The 22,044-nt window shown below is 40.7% G+C and overlaps 1 protein-coding gene across 1 annotated transcript in view; it reads right to left on the bottom strand.

Annotated features, from left to right (window-relative positions):
- The window catches only part of LOC135255067 (protein naked cuticle homolog 1-like), a 49,696-nt gene that overhangs the window by 5,703 nt on the left and 21,949 nt on the right, over positions 1-22,044 (bottom strand). The window contains exons 4-8 of the mRNA XM_064335800.1: positions 8,123-8,180; positions 3,134-3,237; positions 2,824-2,919; positions 1,407-1,554; positions 662-743 (exon numbers count right to left, since the gene is read on the bottom strand). Of these exons, the coding sequence (XP_064191870.1) occupies positions 662-743; positions 1,407-1,554; positions 2,824-2,919; positions 3,134-3,237; positions 8,123-8,180 (488 nt within the window). The remainder of the gene's footprint in view (positions 1-661; positions 744-1,406; positions 1,555-2,823; positions 2,920-3,133; positions 3,238-8,122; positions 8,181-22,044) is intronic.

Below are 22,044 nucleotides of genomic sequence, written 5' to 3'. Positions count from 1 at the left end.
CACTGCAAGGGTTGCTGATTTATTAAATTCCCATTTTATTTTTTTCATGGACTGTATGTGAGATGTGTCTGCTGGTGCACTGATCCCAGTATGCACTGCAGAAGCACACAACTGCTTTTTTGTCTGCAGCATTTCCCATTGTCTTGCTCTGTCCCAACTTGGTTTTCACACATCAAGGATCATGCATCCAGGCATCTGAGCACATAGCAACAGACTAAATATGTATTTAGACCACTTACAAATGGTATTTCAAGCAGAAATGAATGGCAAACTGCTCAGTATGATGACTGGCCTAAATGGCCAATGTATTTGATCTGGCTGACCCATTAAATGACCATTTTGGCAGACTGGATGTAGGTATAGGTAGCCACACTGCAAGAAGCCATTTCCTGCCATGTTCCATAAAGATCATAAGCAGTTTTATGTAATTAAGTTCTTTAATAAGTTGCTGTAAACAAATTTGTATTTGATTTATTTTGCAGAAATTCTGCTAGTTGTAGAAAGACTTTGGGAAAATGAATTAATGAATTATTATATATGCCTGTACATATGCATAATTAATATCTATTAATATTTATGTTCAGTTATTTATTCATTTATTTATTTATTTTATTGTATTGTATTTTACAGAGCAAAACGCAGGCTGTGGGATGTTCTTTACCTGAGAGGGGCCCGGGACTTCTTGTCAGAGTTTTTGGAGTCTTCGGCACACTTGTATGCCTTTAGCCTGCAGCGGGGAGTCTCTGTGGGAGTACACGCCATTATGAAACTGACCTTCATTGCACGTTATTAAGTCAGGGAAGCCTGAAAGTCTGAAGAAAGTTAACTTCAAAGATTTATTGAGAACTGAACAATACCTGTTTTCCAATTTAAACTTTTCCACCCAATCAAAGCATGAAAACAGTTGGAAGGAGTGTATTACTGGGAGGAGGGCTAATGTGGTTGGAAATTAGCATGACGACAATGTTTTCAAGAGTCACTACTTTAAATTCTGTGAAAAATAGTTGAAAAATAGGGTTGTGAGGTAAAAAACAAACTCACTTGTTTGCCAGTATTGCTTAAAGAGTTTATCTTGTTTGAAAAAGTTATTTCAACATTTAGATGTGAAAGCATACCTGTATATATTCCCCCAACTAGCTCTGAGCTAGGATGAGGGAAAGAACTGCTGAAGATATCAAAAGGCACACGTTTGTTCCAAAGTATTCTGGAGTATTTGAACAATTTGATGGGAAGTGTGCTTTCTGTACGTGTGTGTAGGGTGGTTCTTTGTGCTGCCACTCTAATCATTAAAAACTCAACTTGCAATAAAGAAACTGGGGAAGTGAGTGCCAGAGCATTCTTTGGCTGGTGTGAAAATGAATGGGCAGTGGGGGTGTTAGCACGAGGCGCAGATGGGGCTCTCATACCAGTGGCGCTCTGCAGAGAGCTCCTCCATTTCTTGCTGAAGTCGGGGGACACAGACAACTTCACCCGCAGGGATTTGCTGGCACTGGGGGTGTGGTTCACTGAAGAGTCCACCACCTCATATATGGTGTGCAGCAGGCTGGTGATATCCTGGTTGTGTAGATAATAAATAATTATATGAAGATGCCATTTATGGTGTTCTGGGCATGTCATTGCATTAGCGAGCGACATTGAAGGCAATGTCTCTGTTCGCCTGTCGACTCAGGGCTATCCCATAGGGGACTGTTCAAATTGCGCACTTGTGTGAAGACACAAGATGTCTGAAATCTGTAGATCCTTCTGGCTTAAAAGCATGTTCAGGAAGAGCATGACATTGACCTCCCAAGATCAAAAAAACCATTTGGTTTAATTATACGTTTCAAGTCTCATTAGCGTTTTCCCTCTGAAGGTAATTACAGCTCCTTTGACTGATGCTGCTGAGAGCGAGGTCTGCAAATGAGTCTAAAATGGGGCTGTTTCTGTTCCTATTAGAGACTTTTAGAAGATATATCCTGCTTCTTCCCCCTTTCCAGACTGCACATTGGCAAGGACTATTAGGTGCTCTTCAGAGGCTACTTCGAGATACAGTTTCAAACCGCCAACATGAAAAGGGCTCTGTCATTTTTGGTTTTTCGGTGCTTCCTTTATTTGTGCAGAGAAATGAAAGCGGCAGGAGAAGAAAGTGTGCCTGCTGTCTCGTGAGGCAGAGCCGGCGGCACTGCCGGGGAGGACTGCTTCCATGTCTCCGTGCCATTTCAACTCCTTCCCAAGTAACAAGGCCTCGAGATCTTTACAATCCGGAATTCTGCATCTAAGCAGCTCGGAAGAAATGCTGAACTTTTTGGATTTTGGTCCCATAACAGCATAGAGATGTAGGGAGTTTGATGTGACAAAATTGGGTTTGCTGGTTACAGAGATATGTGAATGCCCGTATAAGAAAGAACTGGGGAGCTCGTATGGAAAACAGCGAGTGTGTGTGCGTGCTTGTGAATTTGTGTTTGGGGGTACGTGCATATGTGCATATGCATGAGCATGCACCTGGCCTGTAGGCTACTAGTTAAAGGCAAAAGTATTGGGATAGTTGTATCAATTTGGTTGTTTTTCCTCTGTACCGCACAAATTTGTATTTTCACGTCAAACAGCGACTATGAGGCAAAATTCACATTCTGCCTTTATTTTAACAGACAGAAAAATATTACATTACTTCCAATGTAATAAGCAGGTCTAAGTTAGTTGCAATAAATTTTGTTTTGTAACTAGCTAGATTGTTTCGCCAGCTTGTAAGCTTGCCAGCTAAAAAATTCCTTGATGTCCAGCCCTGACTATACATTAGTGCCAGCATGCAACTCTGAAAGGATGCAAGAGGGCACCAATCCCTACCTCTCTGGTGACCTTGCCATTGTTATCAAAGTCATACAAAGTGAACGTCCACTCTTGGCGGCTGTCTTCCTCCAGAGAGACAGCGCATTCCAGCTCCTAAAGCACAAACGCAATGTTCAAAGTTGCCCGATTTATCCACATGAATGATATCAATTCTAAATCTAAATACCATCAAGTTCCAAATTCAGTTCTACTTTATATAGCTGCTTATGTGAACTCTTCAGGGATGCATGAATATCCACCAAGCCCCCTTTCATCTGCCCATACCCCCAACCCCCTATCCCCACCCCCACCGCTGCTCCACACTCACTTCAAACTGGAGCTGTTTCTTAGCCACCACAGGAGCCTGACCCCCCCTTTCTTGCATCTTGTCCTCAGCCCAGCAGCTGTCCGTCTTCTCTGGAGGCAGTGCCACTGTGGGGGGGTGGGGAGGGCACACATTAAAATTAATGTGTGTGTATTTGTGGGGGGGGGGGGGTTACAGAATCACAAAAAAGTATAAAACCCATGTACAAATCACATAAGCTTCAGCTATGAATCCGCTTTCTCCAGGGCTAATGGGTAAAGACAGAGAGTACAGTGCGATCGTAGAATAGCTGAAGAAGGCGTTAAAGAGGTGATACTCAATATGAAGACAGTATCTGCTCGCCCAAAGCACGCAACCATTGTTGGCATCAATACCCATGTGAGGAGGGAGAGGCTATGCAAAGTCCCTGTCTGCTTTTGCATAGATGCCTACACTCCAGAGCAAACCCTTGCATTAAGACTTCAAGGCATCGTTCCGGTGGGCCCACCAAAGCCACGCCATGCTTGCTTTTCAAAGCCTACATGCGACGTGCACTGCTGGCTATTCATTTGTTTATTTTTGCATCCGTAACCCCACAGGAAATTTATGGAAATGAATGCTCTGGAAAACGATCAGCTTTGAACAGAGAGGAAAAAAGATTGACGGCAAAACCGCATGTACAAACAGCCGTCATCCTGTTTGCCACTGGGTTCAAAGGCTCTGTGCTTTGTTTAGTTTGTGCCTTTGTCCATCAAATCCGGCATGTCGGTGATAAACGATACAGATGGGGTTCGGCATTGTGGAGTCGCAGAGATGGCGCTCTCCCATAGGTGTGTGTGGCACATTAAAAGCCAACCTTCCACCCACCGCACTTTGAAGTTTCCCTCTCTGACTCTGAGATGCCTTTTGAATAAGGATCAGACAGCTTTAAAACAGAATTAGTAATTAATTAAGCAGAGTTAAATTTTAAAACACTGTTTGTTGAGTTTGCCAAAAGGCCAAAAACAACAGCCTCCTTTTTTTCTCTTTACCCCCGCTGCTCTCGACAGATCAAAGAAGACTCATCTCTTCACTCAGCAGAAAATGGGGAGGATAAAAAACGAAAAGGTCTTGGGGAGCTTTGCTTAGTTTGAAGCAAATAACATCAGTTCTGCCTTTTGATCATCTGAGGGACTCAGAGGTAACACTGCATGCAACCAATCAGAGGTGCAATTGCACACAGCCAATCAGAGTTGACATTGCACACAGTCAATCTTATGTTGGACGGTCAATCTGCTATGTACAAAGCTGTATTTCCTGGAGATGGTTATCACAAGAGGAATGAAAGACACAATATTTTAATCAACAGTCACCCCTACATCCCTTTAGGGAAATACTTGCTGACTTTGAAGGCAGTCGGCATGAAGGGAGCTCTGCATCAGATGTGTTTATCAATGGTCATGTGAGACTGGACACCAATGACCATAGACTTGGCCGCTGAAGGAGTTCTACTTTTAAAGTAACCCTGGCTTTGAAACCGTGCCAGCGCACATAGCCTTTCACAGGCACCTACAGCCTATAATCTCCCTTCTAGACAGACAATTCTGTTGCCATGGACCCAGTATGCCATTTTCCAAGTAATACACACAAGTATTACACATAATATTGTTCCTCAGAGACCAAAAGAAATTCAATACAACTAATATTTATAATGGTTCTCTGAGGAATTTTAGCACTTCAGACATACATAATTTACAGTTCAAGGCACTAACTGGAAAGGGGCCCAAACATAAATTCCCACTGCACTTTCAGAGCACAAGTTGGAACGTGGGAGGAGGGAATAAAGACTTTTTAAACTCTTGCCAGGTGACTTCAATGCAAGCCATGAAGAAGGTTTAAAGTCTGCATATTGAGGTCGAGGTATAGTTATAGCGCCATAGGATTAACCAGGGAGGCAGGGTATGGCTCTGAAGGGTATTTTCCAAGAGTGTCCGTGGCTGCAGTGATGAGCCTGGCCAGAAATTACAACCTAATTTGCCAAATTTAAGGAGATGAATGAGACAAACACTCTTGCTGGCAGGTTGGAGGAACAGGATGGCAACTATCGATGAACAGGCTGGAATTGTGTCTAGTTGTTGGACCTATGCCACAGGGTAGTTTGTATGGTTATACTGTATTAAGGAGAACCTACGTTTTACATTATGCTGATCCAATTGGATGTTTTGCATTTGAGCACTGTCTTTTTATCATACTTGCTGACTCCCTGTTCTTTTGGAGGTGAGATAAGGAGCACACTTCTATAAACTGCCTTACACATATAATGTCCCACCAGTACAGGACTTTAATGATCACCTGCCTGACCTGTGCTGGCCTTCAAAGAGCCACTTTCAGCTTTTTGTGGAATTAATTTCTGTCACAGGTCATGCATTCCAATGGATCTTAAATACAGCATCTATCAGACTAGTATTACAGTTCAAATAGCCAAGCAATCACTAGATGCATGAATATCCTGCTGGCCGTGTGTCAGGTTCAGCCCCAGGGACAGAGCAAGCGTCATAGGGGGTGTAATAAGATGGCATGGATGTGTGTTGGAGCTGCATAACCAGAAAGTGAATACAGATACTTCAACAGAGAGAGGAAGATTGGAAACATTACAAATAAGAGTGAAAATGTAGTTGATGTATATTGAGATCTCATAAAAAACAAGTTTTCAACGTACAGGTAGGAATCCTATTCGCTGTTTTGCTAAGCTAGAACCGGAAAACTTGATAGTGGAGAATAGGAGCAGACGCATATGTCCCAGCAGGCTTTGCATATGAGGAAATAACAACAGTGTGAGAGAAATTAGGAGAAATGATGAAATTGCGTAGTTGAAACTATATGTTTTTAGCAGAATGGGCATGTAGGTGAAGGTTGACATGATCACATACTATAGTGCGAAGTAAATGAAGTGACCATGAGCGAGGTTAGTTTCCTTATTGAACGGTATATATAACAGTCGGTATAAAGCATTGGTCTTTAAAGTGGAGGGTTAAGTAACGTGTGAAATCTATTGCACTGATGTGCTTTTCTCATGTTTAGTACTAGTAGTTATAATTATGGGATAATAATGGGGAGTTGCAGAACGTGCATACATAGTAATTGTTTGTATGTGGCTAGATAGAGAACAGGGCGAGGTAACATGAATGTAGAAACGTGGTGTTTGCTGATAAGAAGGTTTTGTACGGTAGCCAGGTAAAGAAATATAGTTAGAAATGGCACAGTGGTGAACTGGTGTAACTTTTTAATAAAATGAATACATTTGCCGTCATGAAATTCATATGGGTGGCCGTGAGTGAGTTTTGGTAAGGCAAATATAAGCGTAAGAAAACGTTAGTGTAAAAGAGGAAATTATCTGCCTGAGGGCGAGGCGGGATTCAATCCTTCAACTGGAGGTTTACCGGTCTGTGACTTTGTTAGTGCAGCACCATGACATAGCTATGCAATGCGTGAAATATCATAAGCAAACCTGTCCTTGGTTTTAAAGAAGAACACAGGCCAGTAAGCACAGAAGAGCTCCCGTTGAATCCATATGGCTTTGCAATACTGAAGCCGGTTAATAACTGAACGTGCAGACGGTACGTCATAATTAAGTGTATACGTTCGGTGAACGGCGGGTAGATATGGTGCAAAAGCAATAATTGAGAAGTAGTAGACAATTATTAGTGAGGGTAAAAGCAGGTTAAAGAAATGTGTTCCTAGCTAGGCTTGAACCTAGGATCCCACGTTCCCAAGACTGTAACCTTGCCCACTAGGCCACAGGCCTAGGTCGTGTAGGTGAAGATTTGGCTGGTGTTGGTAAAATGTCCAATGGGGAGACATTTTGTTTGTGGGATAGGCGGCAGGAAAAATAAGAATGAGAAGAAGAAGAAGAAAAACAAGGAGAAGAAGAAGAACAAGGAGAAAACGCAAAATCCCCTTAGTTTGGGGCTTATTGTGTGGACATGTGAAGTTGTTTATGAATTCTGTCTGTTGAAATGGGGTGAGAATGTACAGAATGTAATGTTTTTAAGGGCTGACTGTCTGTGGCTGTTGTGGTTATTTCTGTGGGGAACCCTGAAAAGTGCCAAACTCTCGGTGCTGTATAGGTATGGGGCATGCCCCCGCCAAGGCGTAACTTGGCGGGATGGCATACCTGCTATTCCAATCACTTCCTGTTTTTCACTGGAACAGATTCCTGGAAAAAACCAGATCTTGCTCTTGTGATTATACTTCCATCTTAAGTCACGGCAGTTTTCACTCTAACATTCTGAATGAGCCTAAGATCAAGATGGTGGCTTGAGTGAAAATGACCACCAGACCTTTGCGAGAGAGAAGCCAGGAAGAAGCCCCCTTAACATCTTGTAAAAAATCCCTTCACTGGACTGTCCTTTTTTTGCTGAAAGCCACAAAGAAAAGCCAAAGGGGCCTGATGATCTTTCACATCAGAGCCTTTAATACAAAGCACACGGGAGAAAATCCAGATTAAATGGCAGGGATTTAAAAGATGGAGGGGGGTGGGGTACAGTAAATGGGAAAATAATAATGGGAATAAGTGAATGGGAACAACAGTGAGGCTAGATGGGACTCAGCATAACAGCTAATACAAGAGTTAACAGCATGGAGCTAACCATATTTCTGCAGCACCAGATGCATGCTGTATTTTCTTTCAATCAATACCCATTATCTTAATTAGTTCAATTTTCTGTTTAGAATTACACACATGAGGTTCCTGACACGTGCAGCGGAAATGTATGTCCTGAATGTGGGGTGCCAGCGCAAGCTTCAGCTTAAGATCATTATTTGAAGAACAGAATGGAAGAAATGTCAAACTGAGAAAACTGAAGATAATCAAACAGTTAAGCAGGGGAGGAAAAACAGACACGTGGCCTTCCAGGACCTAGTCCACAGGCAGGGCTTGACTCTTCCCCGGCCACCTCAAACTCCTCCCCTGGCTCACAGCCATATAATCAACACATTCTGGGGATTAGGCGGGGAGCGACCCAGGCGGCCTACCTTCTAGACGGTAGTGTTCTTTGGTAATCCGCTCTCCATACTCTTCTTCGGGAGGGACCTGTGGGGAAGAAAAGAAGGTTGCAACGTGCAAGCTGGTGAGGCCTGTGTTAACCTCGGCAACCAATTCACAGGCAGAAAACAATCATCACTAAGGGTGCAGGTCAGCATTTGGATAGGGCAGCCGTGTGGCAGATCCTAGTGCCGGCGGTGTCTTAGGGACAGCTTTCATTTTATTTTCTTTACCGAGAACCCTTCTGAGAAACAGACAGAAAAGTTATTTTTGTGATTGGTCACAAGCAGCAGCATTGGTCCCAGGAGTGGGTGAAGCGTGCCTTTCTTTTGATGGCTAGAGTTCACAACCTTAGTCTTGGGCCCATCTGTGTTTGCTTGTTTTTATCCCAACCAAAACTGCAACCCCTTGATTGTGACAATCATTATTTTTAATTAGGCACTTTTAGTGTGTACTTTCGGATTATTACTCTGCTAAGGCTGCATTATGTCAGAAATAGCTATGCAGGACATCTCAGGGTATGCCAGGACATCAGTGCTTCATGTTCTATAATGAGTTGTAAGAAAATGACAATTATAAGCAGGTTTCATTTTTAATTCACAAGACTGACAGGTTGAATCAGTGGGGTGGTAACTGCTGAAAGGGGTCCACCTGGTTGCTGAGACTAAACAAAGCAAAGACAAAGCAAATGGCAATGGTCCTAATCTACACTGTGTTCATTTAATGCTGTTAACCCCTTAGTACAGATGCCAAATCTGGCAAATCCTCATCCATTTAGGGGGTGCTCTACTTGAGGCTTTATAACTCCAGATGTGAGCATTGCAGAGGCTTCAAAATGGCTTAAATGAAGCAAGACATATGTACCATTTACAATACAATAGATTTGTTTATATTCCCAATTTAGGTAGAAAAAAGTGGCACACAGTCTTTCGTTGGATGGGGATAGGATGACATTTTGCAAATGTTACTATTTATGATCACTCCAAGGGACGTTTAATGTTCATCTAGCACAGTGGTAACCAACCCTGTTCCAAAAGATCTACCGTCCTGTAGGTTTTCACTCCAAGCCTAACAAAGCACACCTTATTCAATAGCTGAAGATTGTGTTCAGCTGCTAAATAGTGGAGTCAGATGTGCCAGATTAGGGATGATGTGCCAAATTAAAACCAGGATGGTCAATGTCCAGGAACAGAATTGGTTACCACTGATGTAGCACATATCAGCACACAGTGAATTTGAATGAGTATTTTCCATGTCCTAAGTATAGCCCATGAAGATACCCCACATTATTTACAATAAGATTACAATTAAATAATATTCCACCATCAGAAAAATGTTGGTGATGTTCTAGCATCAGAGTAAATTGATGTATCAAACATAACACATGATTGAGCCACCTATGAACATTTGCACTACATTATGTGAAATTCCAGCATTAGAGAATAGCACAAACCTCTTTAAAGACTCTCTATTTCATTATGAGTGGTAGGAATTCAAGCAAAACAGGCCACAATGAGCCACTACCGTAATTCTACCCAGGGTACATAAACAATGCCTCCATACTAATATCTATTAGTAAGTCCCCAATACAAATATGCTAAGCATTATAAGCAAAGGCTGTTGCAACACTTGTCTATTGTGACCAATGCGAATACATCAAAAATAAGACACAACATTAATAACTGAGATGTTATAAGCAGTAGTATGTACATTTTAGCCATGCTCACATATATCCTTGCTTCATGCTTCCTCCTCCTGTTCTGACCCACTCCCTAAATATGTGCTTTAGCCACACTGATGTGTTCGTGAAAATAGTAAAATCTTCCAAAAACTAAAATAAAACAACAATTACACCTCAACAAGTGCTTGTATATTATTGCATAACGTTGCTGTTGACTGCACAATGCTCTGCTGAAGCAAATATTCAGCCGTTACACCTGGCTCTCAATAGCTGTTATAAATTTAAAAAATAAAATGTGCCATCTACCAGTGGAATGTATATACTGTCTTCTTCTGATAAGAGTTATCAATCAAACCAATATGAACTGAAAAGAGTTATAATGGTGTAAAAAGCAAGTGGGATCTTCCACATGGCCGATGTAAATACCTACCTCATTTTCTATTTGCGTGTTTATTTCTCAAACAGATTGCTTAAAACAATAAATTGCCACTGAATCATGAAAAATGTGTAAAACCAATGGTAGTCGCAGATATTGACAGTAGAATGACAAGGTATAATTCCAAAAAAAATTTATATTTATTTTGCTATTTAGTTTTTCACAGCTTTATTGGCATACTTTGGGCGACTGTTAGCTTCATCTTGTTGCTACAACGAAATACAAATTTTTGGTGGTGAAGGAACTCCCAGACAGATGCTATTTTCCAGTGTGTCATGCTTCAGGGTGTAGTTGCAGGTGAGACTGCAGGGAGGGGGTGTTTGTTAAATGGACAAGCTACACAATAATGGTGGCATGCATAAACTTTGTAGGCTATATGGTGTATTTGCCATGTATCATCTACTAATATATCTATAACACTAACAGGTTTCATTACGAGTAGACTCTCAGGACACTGGGGTCCTGGCCACTAAGGGGCTAAGTCAATGTGAAACATCATGGGCAAACTTGTTTTCAGCAACCTTAACTGAACAAGAGATTTCTTGTAACAAAAACCTGCATGTGAATCTGCGAACCCCTCTCGTACAAATGCACAATCAAGCTCTCACACCCATTTGGTTTAACCTTATCCATAATAGAAATGTGAGTCAAAATAAATATTAGCTGTTTTTTTTGTTTACATATAACTTTTTTAAATGTTTCTTTACACCTTAATATTAAAAATACCTTACAAAACATGGGGGTACAAATTAAAGCAAATACGAAATATTGTATCCCAACAATGTATGATTTTCAAAATCATACATAAAACATTTTTAAAAATAAGTATATTTTAGCTTTGTTTCACAGCACATCAGAAAGGTAGGCAGCTGATTGTGTTTTCCCAGTCAGGAAAATATACATCAACAGACAAGAGAACTTCCAAAACTTCCTCAAGAAAGCACAAATCGCTTACTTTTGTTTTATGTATCCAATAAAATGAAACTCCGAAAGGGTGCTTAAAAGCAGCAAAAGCTGACTGTGCGTTTCTGCAGCAGAACTGAACGCCAAAAGAGGGCCTGAACGTGCTTTTCAGTGGTGAATACTATTTAACATATGCAATGTGCGTGTGGCACCATCTGCGCATACCAAAATAACAGGGTAAATAAATAAGGCCCCATGTTTCCTTCAGACGTTTTCCGTTTGGGTTGGCAGGGAGATGAAAGCTACGGGATGGCACAGGCAGGCTGTGAGTGCTGCCAAGCCCTCCTCCAGTGAGGCTCACATGACGTCTTTTCTGTACGCCCTGAACCCACACCCATCACACCTGCCACCACGACAATGTCAAAACAGGTCTCCATCCTCCTCCACATACAGAGCATGTTTAAACCCCGCATGAACATAGCATTTTTTGAAAGGTTAAGGTCCTTATTTTAAAACTTTATTGAACCTAGTACATTTGTAATGTCTGAACATTTCGTTAAATATTAAACTAAATGAAAAATAAGATGTGATTTAACAATAGATATCTGGGAAATGTTTTCTTCCCCACAGACAAAAAGAAGAAATAAAAAATGAGGAAAAACTAAACATAAAAAGTGACTATGTTAACTATAAACTAATCTAACGATCTGCCAAAATAAACAAGGACTGTCTTTTTATTATTATCCTGTCTGTAGAAGGCACCCATAGTTACACATCAGGGCTATGCCTGAAAAAAACCAGCATTGTACAGTTAACAGCAGTTAAAAACACAGAACACAAGAACAGTCTAATAAAAAAAAGCATTTGCATTATTAAAATAATACACATTATTGCAACGTGCAGTACTAGCAGCTGACATAAGTAGGCTTACCCAATAAAATTTAATTTGGAATTAAACCAGTGATACAATTTGAAAACACTGACAGCAATAATAAATATCTCTTTGCACTCCATTTCCCACCATATTAAGTCCCATTAATGAAATTGCAAATTCTAGTTTCACAGTATTTAATCTCTTTTTGGTTGTTGTATATTTTTCATGTAAGTTAGACTGAAGTGGGTATGGCCCTGGCCATGCTCCAGAAAAGTACTACTGTCTTTAAAAGCACATTTTGGATGCATAAGTCAGGTTAACACCATTGGTTATACCAGGGGCATGAGTGCTTTGAACTGAACAGACAACTGAAAATTCACAACAATAGCAAGCTATTGATAGCCAGTCATCCCATTCCTCAATTAATACAAAGCCAGAACAAGCTATCTAGCAAAATTATTACAGGGCAAAACTGTCAGGTGACACAGGTACAATTTAATCAATTTTATGAAACCTAGCCTTGTAGTTCAATGAATTTAGTAACTAGTACATGTCTAGTATAAAGACGCTTCCAAGCGAACTATTGCCAGTATCAATGCAATGTATGAGTAATTCACATTAATGCAGGATCCAGCAATTTTTACGCAAAAAATGAAAATAACTGAAAACATAGGTACACTGATCATGACATTCACTTCAGTTTTGAGTTCAGAAATGTCAGAATTGATTAGTAAAGCCTGCACATATTTGTAATGCCTACTCTTAGTTATATAGCCTACTCTAAGGTTGCCAGTTGGATTTCTACATGAGAATGTAGAGCGCTCCTTTGCATTATCAGTGCAGAGTACGAGCATGTGGAGGACTTTGTCCTACAATTCAAAGACTGCAGATTCAAATCCCAGCTGGGACACTGCAGTTATACTCTTGAGCAATGTACTTAAACTAAACCGCTTCAGTGAAATATCCCACAGCGTAAACAGAGAGTATGCTAACGTACAAACTGTGTAAGTTACACTGGATAAAGGCATCTGCTACATACCGAAATGTAATATCTTATGAAGTTTTTGTATGAAATATGTTTTATGATTATTATTTTCTTAGGAATACTATGTCAGGGGAGACTGTGTGGTGCAGTTCATAGGGTGGCTCAGTCTCAAGCCAAATACAAATCCTGCCGTGCAGCTGGGGGTTCAATTCTCTGCCACAGTTCTTTCTTTACTGTGATCCCATCTTTATCTACAGTATTACCCTCTCTTTCCCCACTCTTGCTTTCCCCCATTTGAATTAAATAAAAAAAATACATCAGAAGGCTGCTCTCCTTTTTTGAAAAGAAAATACACTGTATAAAAAATTATTACTATTTGTTTGTTCCCTGACTAAGCCAGGCAGGTGCAGAGAAGAGAGCCTGGAAATAACAATCACACCTCATACCTCAGTACACAGTACCATGCCCTAAGGAATAAGGCAGCATTAATAAAGCAGCAGTGACTAGCCAACCGTCACAACACACTGTTAAACAGGCTGCAAGCTGCATAACCTGTGGCTTTCCATCTGAACACAACGATGGGCGCCTGAGGTCAGACATCAAACCCTGCAATCTGGCGACAGACCACTCTGACCCTGAAAATGTACTCCAAACTTGAGTTCTGCACCTTTGAAACCGTTGCAACAAACCAACAACTTATTCTGGATAGCTTTCTGTCCTTACAATTGACTGTGGTGTAGAGCAACTGTACACCGCAACGACTGGTTAGGGTAAAGCCTCGACCAGGCCCACTAATCCCAACGAAATCTCAACCATCAATTATCATTCCTTCTGTCTACCGCTGGGGCCTTAATACACCGGACCGGAGCTTAACCTCTCACACTCATACATAATGTACTTATATACGCTCTATCTCACTAACACACACGCACACACACACACACACACTTCTGCTGAGGATAAACAACCTCACAGTATGAAGGGTTAGCCAAGCCCACAAAGCTTTGGAAACAGGAATGTGCCAACTGGTTGCTGTCTGCAGTGATGGATGGTGGCTGTATTATTAGCATCATTTCTGGTCCTGAAATGACTCCTGGCATCCCTATTTGAAGCTGAATAAAACACACAGTAAATATGTCTGGGGCCTCAAGAAAGTTAACTTCTCATTGTCATTTTGGTCTGCTCAACTCTGATCTCGCCACAAGGAACTGACGAGCACTGCCACTAAATAAAGAGAAAAGAGGGTGGTTACTGAGTGGTAAACTTTGAGTGAACTTTACCACTGTCCTGTCAGTCTGCTGGACAAAATATCAGTCAGAATATGGACAACTATATACCATGAGATCCATAATGTTTGAAACAAAGACACATTTTTTGCTTGATTTGGCTCAATACTCGGCATGTCGAAGTGTCCTTGAGCAAGACACCTAACCCCTAACCCCTAACTGCTCTGGCGAATGAGAGGCATCAATTGTAAAGCGCTTTGGATTAAAGCGCTATATAAATGCAGTCCATTTACCATTTACCATTACTCAGTACAATTTTTTGTAGTCAGACTGTTCACATGTGGTAAAAGCATATTTTTTTTATTAAAGCATACTAGTATACATTTTGGTTTCTCCATGCAGAAATTACAGAACTTTTTACTTTTTATACATAGCACCCCCCCCGTTTTTAGGCACCATAAATTTTGGGACAAATGGCTTTACATATGTTTCTCATTAGTCAGGTCTGTTCACTTGCTTCCTTAGTGCAAGTATAAGAGAGCTTTCCATATCTAGTCTAGATTCTAGGCTTTTTATTGCCTTTGGAGCCCATTATTGGAATTTGTAAACATGAGGACCAGAGTTGTGCCAATGAAAGGCAAGGAAGCTACGACTAGGCCAAACCTTAGGCTTACCCAAATCAACAGTTTGGAACATCATTAAGAAGAAAGAGAGCACTGGTGAGCTCAGTAATATATATATAGTAGTATAATGAAAATAAAACCCTGAACACCTGCCTGACAGATCAGAAACACCCTTCAGAGGCCAGACGTGGATGTATCAGTGACTACTGTCCACAGAAGACTTCACAAACAGAACTACAGGGGCTACAATGCAAGAAGCAAACCATGAGTTAGCCTCAAAAACAGAATGGCCAGCTTACAGTTTGCTAAGAAGTACCTAAATGAGCCTGCAGAGTTCTGGAAAAAGGTCTTGTGGGCAGATGAGACCAAGATTCACTTGTATCTGAGTGATGGCAAGAGTAAAGTGTGGAGGCCAAAAGGAACTTCTCAAAATCTAAAGCACCCCCTTTATCTGTGAAACAAGGTGGCGGGGGTGTTATGGTTTGGGCATGCATGGATGCCACAGGTACTGGCTCACTTGTCTTTATTTTATGATGTAACTGCTGATAGCAGCAACAGAATGAGTCAGCTACACAGGCTGCGTGGCTGTGGATGTGTTGTACGTAATGTGAAACTGAAAAGGGGGGTTGGCGGGGGGGCTGGCCTATATAGCCTAGGGCATGAGGGAGAGAGAGACTAACATTATAAAGTGAGTATTGTGACTTTAGAGTGCTCCTTTTGACAACTACCAAGTTTTCCCTCCAACATGACCCCCACTAAATAATCAGACACTGTCGGGCTACGTGATGAGAGCTGGCAGATCGTGGAGATTATCCCAATATTGCAGTCATTAAAAATAGCAGCTACTAGTTGTGAGGCAAGTGTTTCTATGGTACGCAACTATGGTGATGACTCACTACGGTGACAACGGGGATCACTTCCTGATGAATGAAATTGTGTTATGGTGTGTGGTCACCAGTCAGGTAGTGACTGAATAATAGCAAATATCCAAGTCAGACTCTAAACTGGCTCCTTGGGCATTTTATTCACCTTTTTATGTAACAAACGGAAAATAAAGTCCCCAAAGAACCGAAAAACTCACCATGATTTGGGGCACGGATTAAATCCATGAACAAGCTGGTCAAACTGTAAAAGACACAGTGGAAATTGCAACCACAGGCTGTGAAGAGCTGCCAACCTCAGGCCAAACTAAAATATTTGAGGTAGGAAAAGGAATTTAAAAGTGTTATTTTGGGGTGAACTTTAACTCAATAACTCCGTTCTGCACTGTAAGGAAAGACATGAAGTCTTAGTTTTGGCTGCAATCTTTACTGCAACATTAAAGGCTGTTCGCACACAAGCAAACACCTTCTTCAACATCAGGAAGCACTAAAAAGAATTTTCCAGTCATGACATCTAATGTTCTTTGTAAGCCCAGGTATTTCAGTGTTAGTGGATGCCAGAATCTCCAGAACTTCTTCAGAGCTTGAGGTACATGTGTACGTGCCTCTGGCGTTTAAAACATAAGAACATTCCTCACAAACAAAAAGGAATTTACTTCTCAACAGAATGTGATGCGCATCATTACAGCATTTCTTGGCAAAGTTCCTGCACTGTTCGATTTGGCAGTTACAGCAAACAATAAATCAAGCCTGTGACATGAACATAACTAATAAAAGAGAACCATGCCCCACATTAGCAAATAAAGGATCAAAGCCAACAAGGGAATAAGCCGATTCCAAGAGGTGTTAAATGTTTCTTTGATGAGTGCACTCAACAAAAGGAGCTTGTCATGGTTTGGGGCATGCAGCCATTTATATACAGAACTGTGCAAAAGTTTTTGTTTATTCAATTTCCAGTAAAATCAGCCATTCAGTGCATTTTTTCAGCTTCAGACAATAATGCAGGAAACATATACTTAACAGAAAATTACAGAAAACCATCCATCGCTACACATAATATCAAATCTATAAGTTTTCGTCCACTCCATTGTTTCATTTTGGGCACCATACTTCCGTCCTTCTAATCAACAAACATGTTACAGCTGTCCTCCCAACAAATGCTGAAGTTATTACCGAACATATCAATAGCATTATGATAGAACCGTTTGACTTCTGAAGTGACTCTTCAAACAACTGTCAAAAAACACTTTAGCTGCATTGTTGCATCTATATTTGTTGTGCATCTAAAACGGCTAAACAGTGTTTCCCATGCATTGACTTTATTTGGACAGCCTGCCCAAATAGAGTTGCCCCCGCTAAAAAAGATGTTTTGTATTTAATGCATGGTATTCCGATTTCCAAACACGGAATTTGCAGTATTTGTAACACCGTGAGATATATGGCGATCTGTACACACAGAACTAGTGGAGTTGCTTAACCTTAGCCAGTTCAAACTATTGGTCAAATTCACATCAATTAAAATGTTTATTGTCTCTGAGAGCCAATAGGCAACCACAATCATAAACATCACTCATTAGAAGAAAAACTGCCAAGGGATATCAACTTCTGTATGAAGCAGCCGCCTCCACATGTATTGTTTAGAACACCGTGAGCCCACGTTAGTTGATTATTTCTGTACGCAACACACTATACATTGTATTCTTTTTTCAAATGTCAAAGTTTCATACATCCGTCATCTTGCTGTGTGCACTGCCCATCGCTTCTCCTTCCAAGTACGTTTATTATACGCCACTATGGGCTTCTTTTTTTAACCAAAAAGTCACTGTTAAACTTAAAGAGTTGCTCGTGGTTTTTTGGGCTTGTTTTAGTTCATGCATGTTTTTGGGGCTTTATTGTTTGGCAATTTGAGATAAAAGTGAAATGCCACTGGCTGTTGTGTTTTCAAAACAAGCCAGCTCCCCCATTCCCCTCCCTGTGTCAAATAATTCAACTGTTTGTTCATATGTACCAATATCACAAGCCACAAGGATTCTGTTGCACACAATCCCCACACAATCATTCACGCACCCCCCCCCCCCCCCCCCCAAAAAAAAAAAAACTCACATGGAATCAACCACCACACATAAGTCCTCAACCTTTGAAAAACACTGAGACAAAAGAGATATTTCTGATGGGATTAGATTTAGGCTATACGGAATTGCATATGGAAGGTGAAAATCGAACGAAAATAAGTGAAAACACAGTTTCCAAAACTGGTGATTATTGCAAGCTAATGGGAAAATGCAAATCCTAACAACCTATCACCATAAAATAGACAGTACTTTGTAAGTCTTTGAAAGATAGGAAAAAATCTAGCTCCACTCTTGCTTCAGATCTGAACAAATCCACAAGTTTTTCTGTCAATCTTCCACTGTGAGAAGACAACTCAATGCCATGGGTCTGAAAGAACATGAAGCTGACACAGAATTGTTTGTGGAAACGTTCTTACACACAGTTTACGATCAAATATGATTTTTCATGAATGAGGCCCATTGTTTACAACCATCAGTTCAGCATGGTGGAGATGGAGGATAAATGCCAGTTTGGGGTTATATAACAACATCTGGAATTGGTGATTTCATTTTGATTAAAGGAATCATGAATGCTGATAAATACAAACACATTTTAACATATCATGCAATACCCTCTGGACAATGTTTGATTGGGAGAAAATGCATTCTACAATAAGATAATGACCCCAAGCACACTGCTAAGAAAATCATGCTGCTGGTGTTCTCAGAACAATGGACTGGCCACCCCAGAGTCCAGACCTCAACATCATTGAATGTGTTTGGGACTACTTGGATAGAGAACAGCATAAAATGCAACTAACTTATAAGACTGAACTTAGGACATGTTTACAAGAAGTGTGTAAAAATATCCTAGCAGATTTCATAGATTATCAGATAATGTACATAGTTGGATACAGGATGTTTGTGTGTAATTGTGTGTTAAATATACATTTGCTGCATTACATTCTGAAGCCGGGCACCCACCGCACGCGTCGCGTATGCGTCGCGTAAACAGCACGGCGAAGCAGCACGACGCGGCGCGTAGGGTGTCTCCACTGGTTCCGTTTGTGTCGCGCAAAGGCTTGCGTAAAAGCTATATATTCCTAGTAGCTCTCGCAGTCTACAGTGGGATTACATCGTGTATTTCATGTTTGTTCAGGACTGTTGATTATGGGTTAAGTGAATACTTTGGTGAGAGACCTTTTTCAGTTTGTTAATTTGGTAATATTTCGTTAACTCGTAAATACGTGAGAAAGTAAACGCTTTCAAGAATTACCATAAACTTAAATCGCAACGTAGCCTGCATAACAATCAATCTCAAACTGTATTAATTTATTTGCTTGGTTAACAAGCGTGCCAATTTCATGAAGAATATGTAATGATCATAATAATAATAAATAATCCGTAATCAACCATTGGGAATTCCCGTGTTGTCTTGTCATTCACGTCAAAACATTTATAGGATCATATTTAGTAAAATCAGCTAATCATGAAAAAGACAGTAACAGTTTAATCTTGAAGAGATATGAACACCACAACGCCATGAACACCGGAAGCTTTGAAGTACAAGTGCGATAGGCTACGTCTTTCTGTGGTGTATTTTCAAATTTACCCCACCCCCTCCGCAAAATAAGACAGCGAAACTAAGTTTGCCTTTTCCCCAGGTTCCAGTTATTTATTTATTTATTTTTACAAAACGAAAAGGCTTGTATTTTTTTTTTTGGTGCTTATAAAATATCTGGGAGGTAACTAGGGACACACCCCCAGTAATATAAGGATGAAATATAAATCAGAGCATGTATACCTAGCATTTTAGAGCATATTTCTGTGTATAAACAGGCCATCGTGACGCGCGACAAGCCGAAAAAATAGAACTGAAGCGAAAAACTACGCTTCAGTTCGCTTGTGTCGCGCGAGCTTCGCAGCCGGTACGCGACGCGTTCGCATCTGGTGGAGACGACGTCGCCCGCTGCCGTTGTAATAACAGTACTTCAACTACGCTTCAGTTACGCGCGTAATACGCGCGTAGTGCGCTCGCGGCCGATACGCGTGCGGTGGGTGCCCGGCTTGACACAGAAAAAAATAACTAGCACTTACTGGCTGTTTTCACTGGAAAGTAAATAGAAGAAAGGGTGGTCTCTGAATTTTGCTCAGTACTGTAGGGTGTTTAGGGTTAAGTTAGTGGCTGAGCCAATCCTGACCCTACCTAGCTGTCACACAGTGTGTCAGTCAGCTAGTTTCCCCACTACACCACCCAGGCTGACAATTTACATACCCGACGACAGCTTGCACTGATCCTGAGCCAATGCTTGCTGAACACAGGTCTATATTTTAGCTGGCACATGACTTTCCCACGATTTAAACCCATTTAGAAGAGTAAGACCTGCAATGGGTGCCTTGTGCTTTTCTTGATGACTGGAAAAAACCTTTCAGATTGACATTTAAGCCGATGCTGCCAATGACAAACAAAGAGTATGGGAAACTCCAAAGAGGGAGCCACGCCTGTCTAGTCTACAGAAGCACCTGGATATATTCAGAGGATTACTCAAACACAGCAGCTTCAAAATCAGGCGTCTTGAACTGAATTTAGCATACGCAGATGAACATGATTAAGCCTGCACCTCAGTTACTGCATGTTCAGCGATAAAACGTCAATGTTGTTGTTCACACTTGTTTAAGCTGAAGAGAGGATCATGATGGTGCAAACATTTGACCTGTAAAAACTGAGTATCAAAGCATGTAGTTTGAGCACCTGGGCTTGTGTGGAGGATTAGAATATCAGTGGTGCATTGACCCATGTGCTTGTGTGCACTGCACTCAACTGGACCCAGATAATTGGACACTGGCCTCTTAATGACCTAGGGAGGCCGGTCTTGAAGGGACCTTCAAACTCTGGGAGCACTGAAGAAGAAAACTGAAGACTGCAGCAGGGCAGACCTGTTGCTTTTTCCCTTCACCCCCAACCTATTCCCACTGATCTCCTTACCCCTAGAAACAACTGAAAAATGTAGACCCCACTGCTTTCTCTTGAATTTTAAACACTTTGGAGGTATTGGTTCTTTCATGTTATAAACAGTTGACTGTGCCTGACAGGATAGCCAGTTGTTCTCATGATATAACTGATTTGTGTACATTTGTAGGCTTTTCTAGAGTAACTGTTGCTCTTGCATCACTATTGCGTGCATGTAAGTATGTCACTTACAAATCTGGAAAAGCACATCTGTTAAATTCATATCATTTAATAATAATAATTTAATACAGTAATTTAATAAATACAGTTCAATCTCTGATGTTAAAGTTCAGTTAAATTGCACAAAATGCGATATGTGATAGCTTTTCATGGCATATTTGTAGCAAGACCGATTCAATGTGTTTACATTTTGAAATTTTTCCTCTTATGCTATTTTCCACTGGTGGTGTCAAATGCAACAATCCCACCAACTATTCAAAAATGGCCTTTCCAGACTCATATTCAGTGAGCAACATAATGTTTGGGACAAAGCCATATTTTTTTTTCTTGATTTAGCTCTGTACTCCATAATTTTATATTTGTAATCAAATAATTATGTGGTTAAAGTGCAGATTCCCAGCTCTTATTAAAGTGTATTTTTTATGTATTTTGGTGTCATTGTGCAAAAATAACAGCACATTTTTAAAGTGCCATTTTTTAAAATTCATTGAATACATAAAAAAGCCTTGAGAGAAGGAATCCAACTTCTGGTTGATACGCTTTGCTAAAAAAGAAAACAATGGTCGGAAACATTGGATCAATTGTTCTCTTGGGGATAAAATCTGCTGAAAAAGTACAGACCTCTAGCACAATAGCTGCACATCTCTGATAGTGGACTGCAAAGTGAAAAAATGTGGTGTAGTAAAATGTGGTCTAGCTACACAAACTTCAGAAAGCAAGTGTGCTAACTGACTTGAGTTGAGAACGCTGCAGCAATGGAGCAGACTTATAACTGTTATTCAGTATTCTAAAAAAAGATAAAATTTGGAAATGGGGGAAAAAATTGGCTTTCTTTTCAACAATGTCTGCAATTGTCCACTTGAAGTCATTTCCATAAAAACTTACAGAATAACCAAACCAGAAGCACCCAGCCAAGTTGCTTTCAATGCATAAGAAAACCTTTACCCTAATTTGAAGGAACTGGCCAGACGTCATAGCCTAATTCCAGATCCATCATGCTGGACAAACAGTTGGACCATCCCAGAAGGGAAATCTGACTTGTGTCGTTTAGTGGGTAGGCTC

The sequence above is a fragment of the Anguilla rostrata genome, chromosome 5 (assembly GCF_018555375.3).
Source record: "Anguilla rostrata isolate EN2019 chromosome 5, ASM1855537v3, whole genome shotgun sequence".
Taxonomy (NCBI): Eukaryota; Metazoa; Chordata; class Actinopteri; order Anguilliformes; family Anguillidae; genus Anguilla; species Anguilla rostrata.
This window is presented reverse-complemented; position numbering and strand designations above follow the sequence as displayed.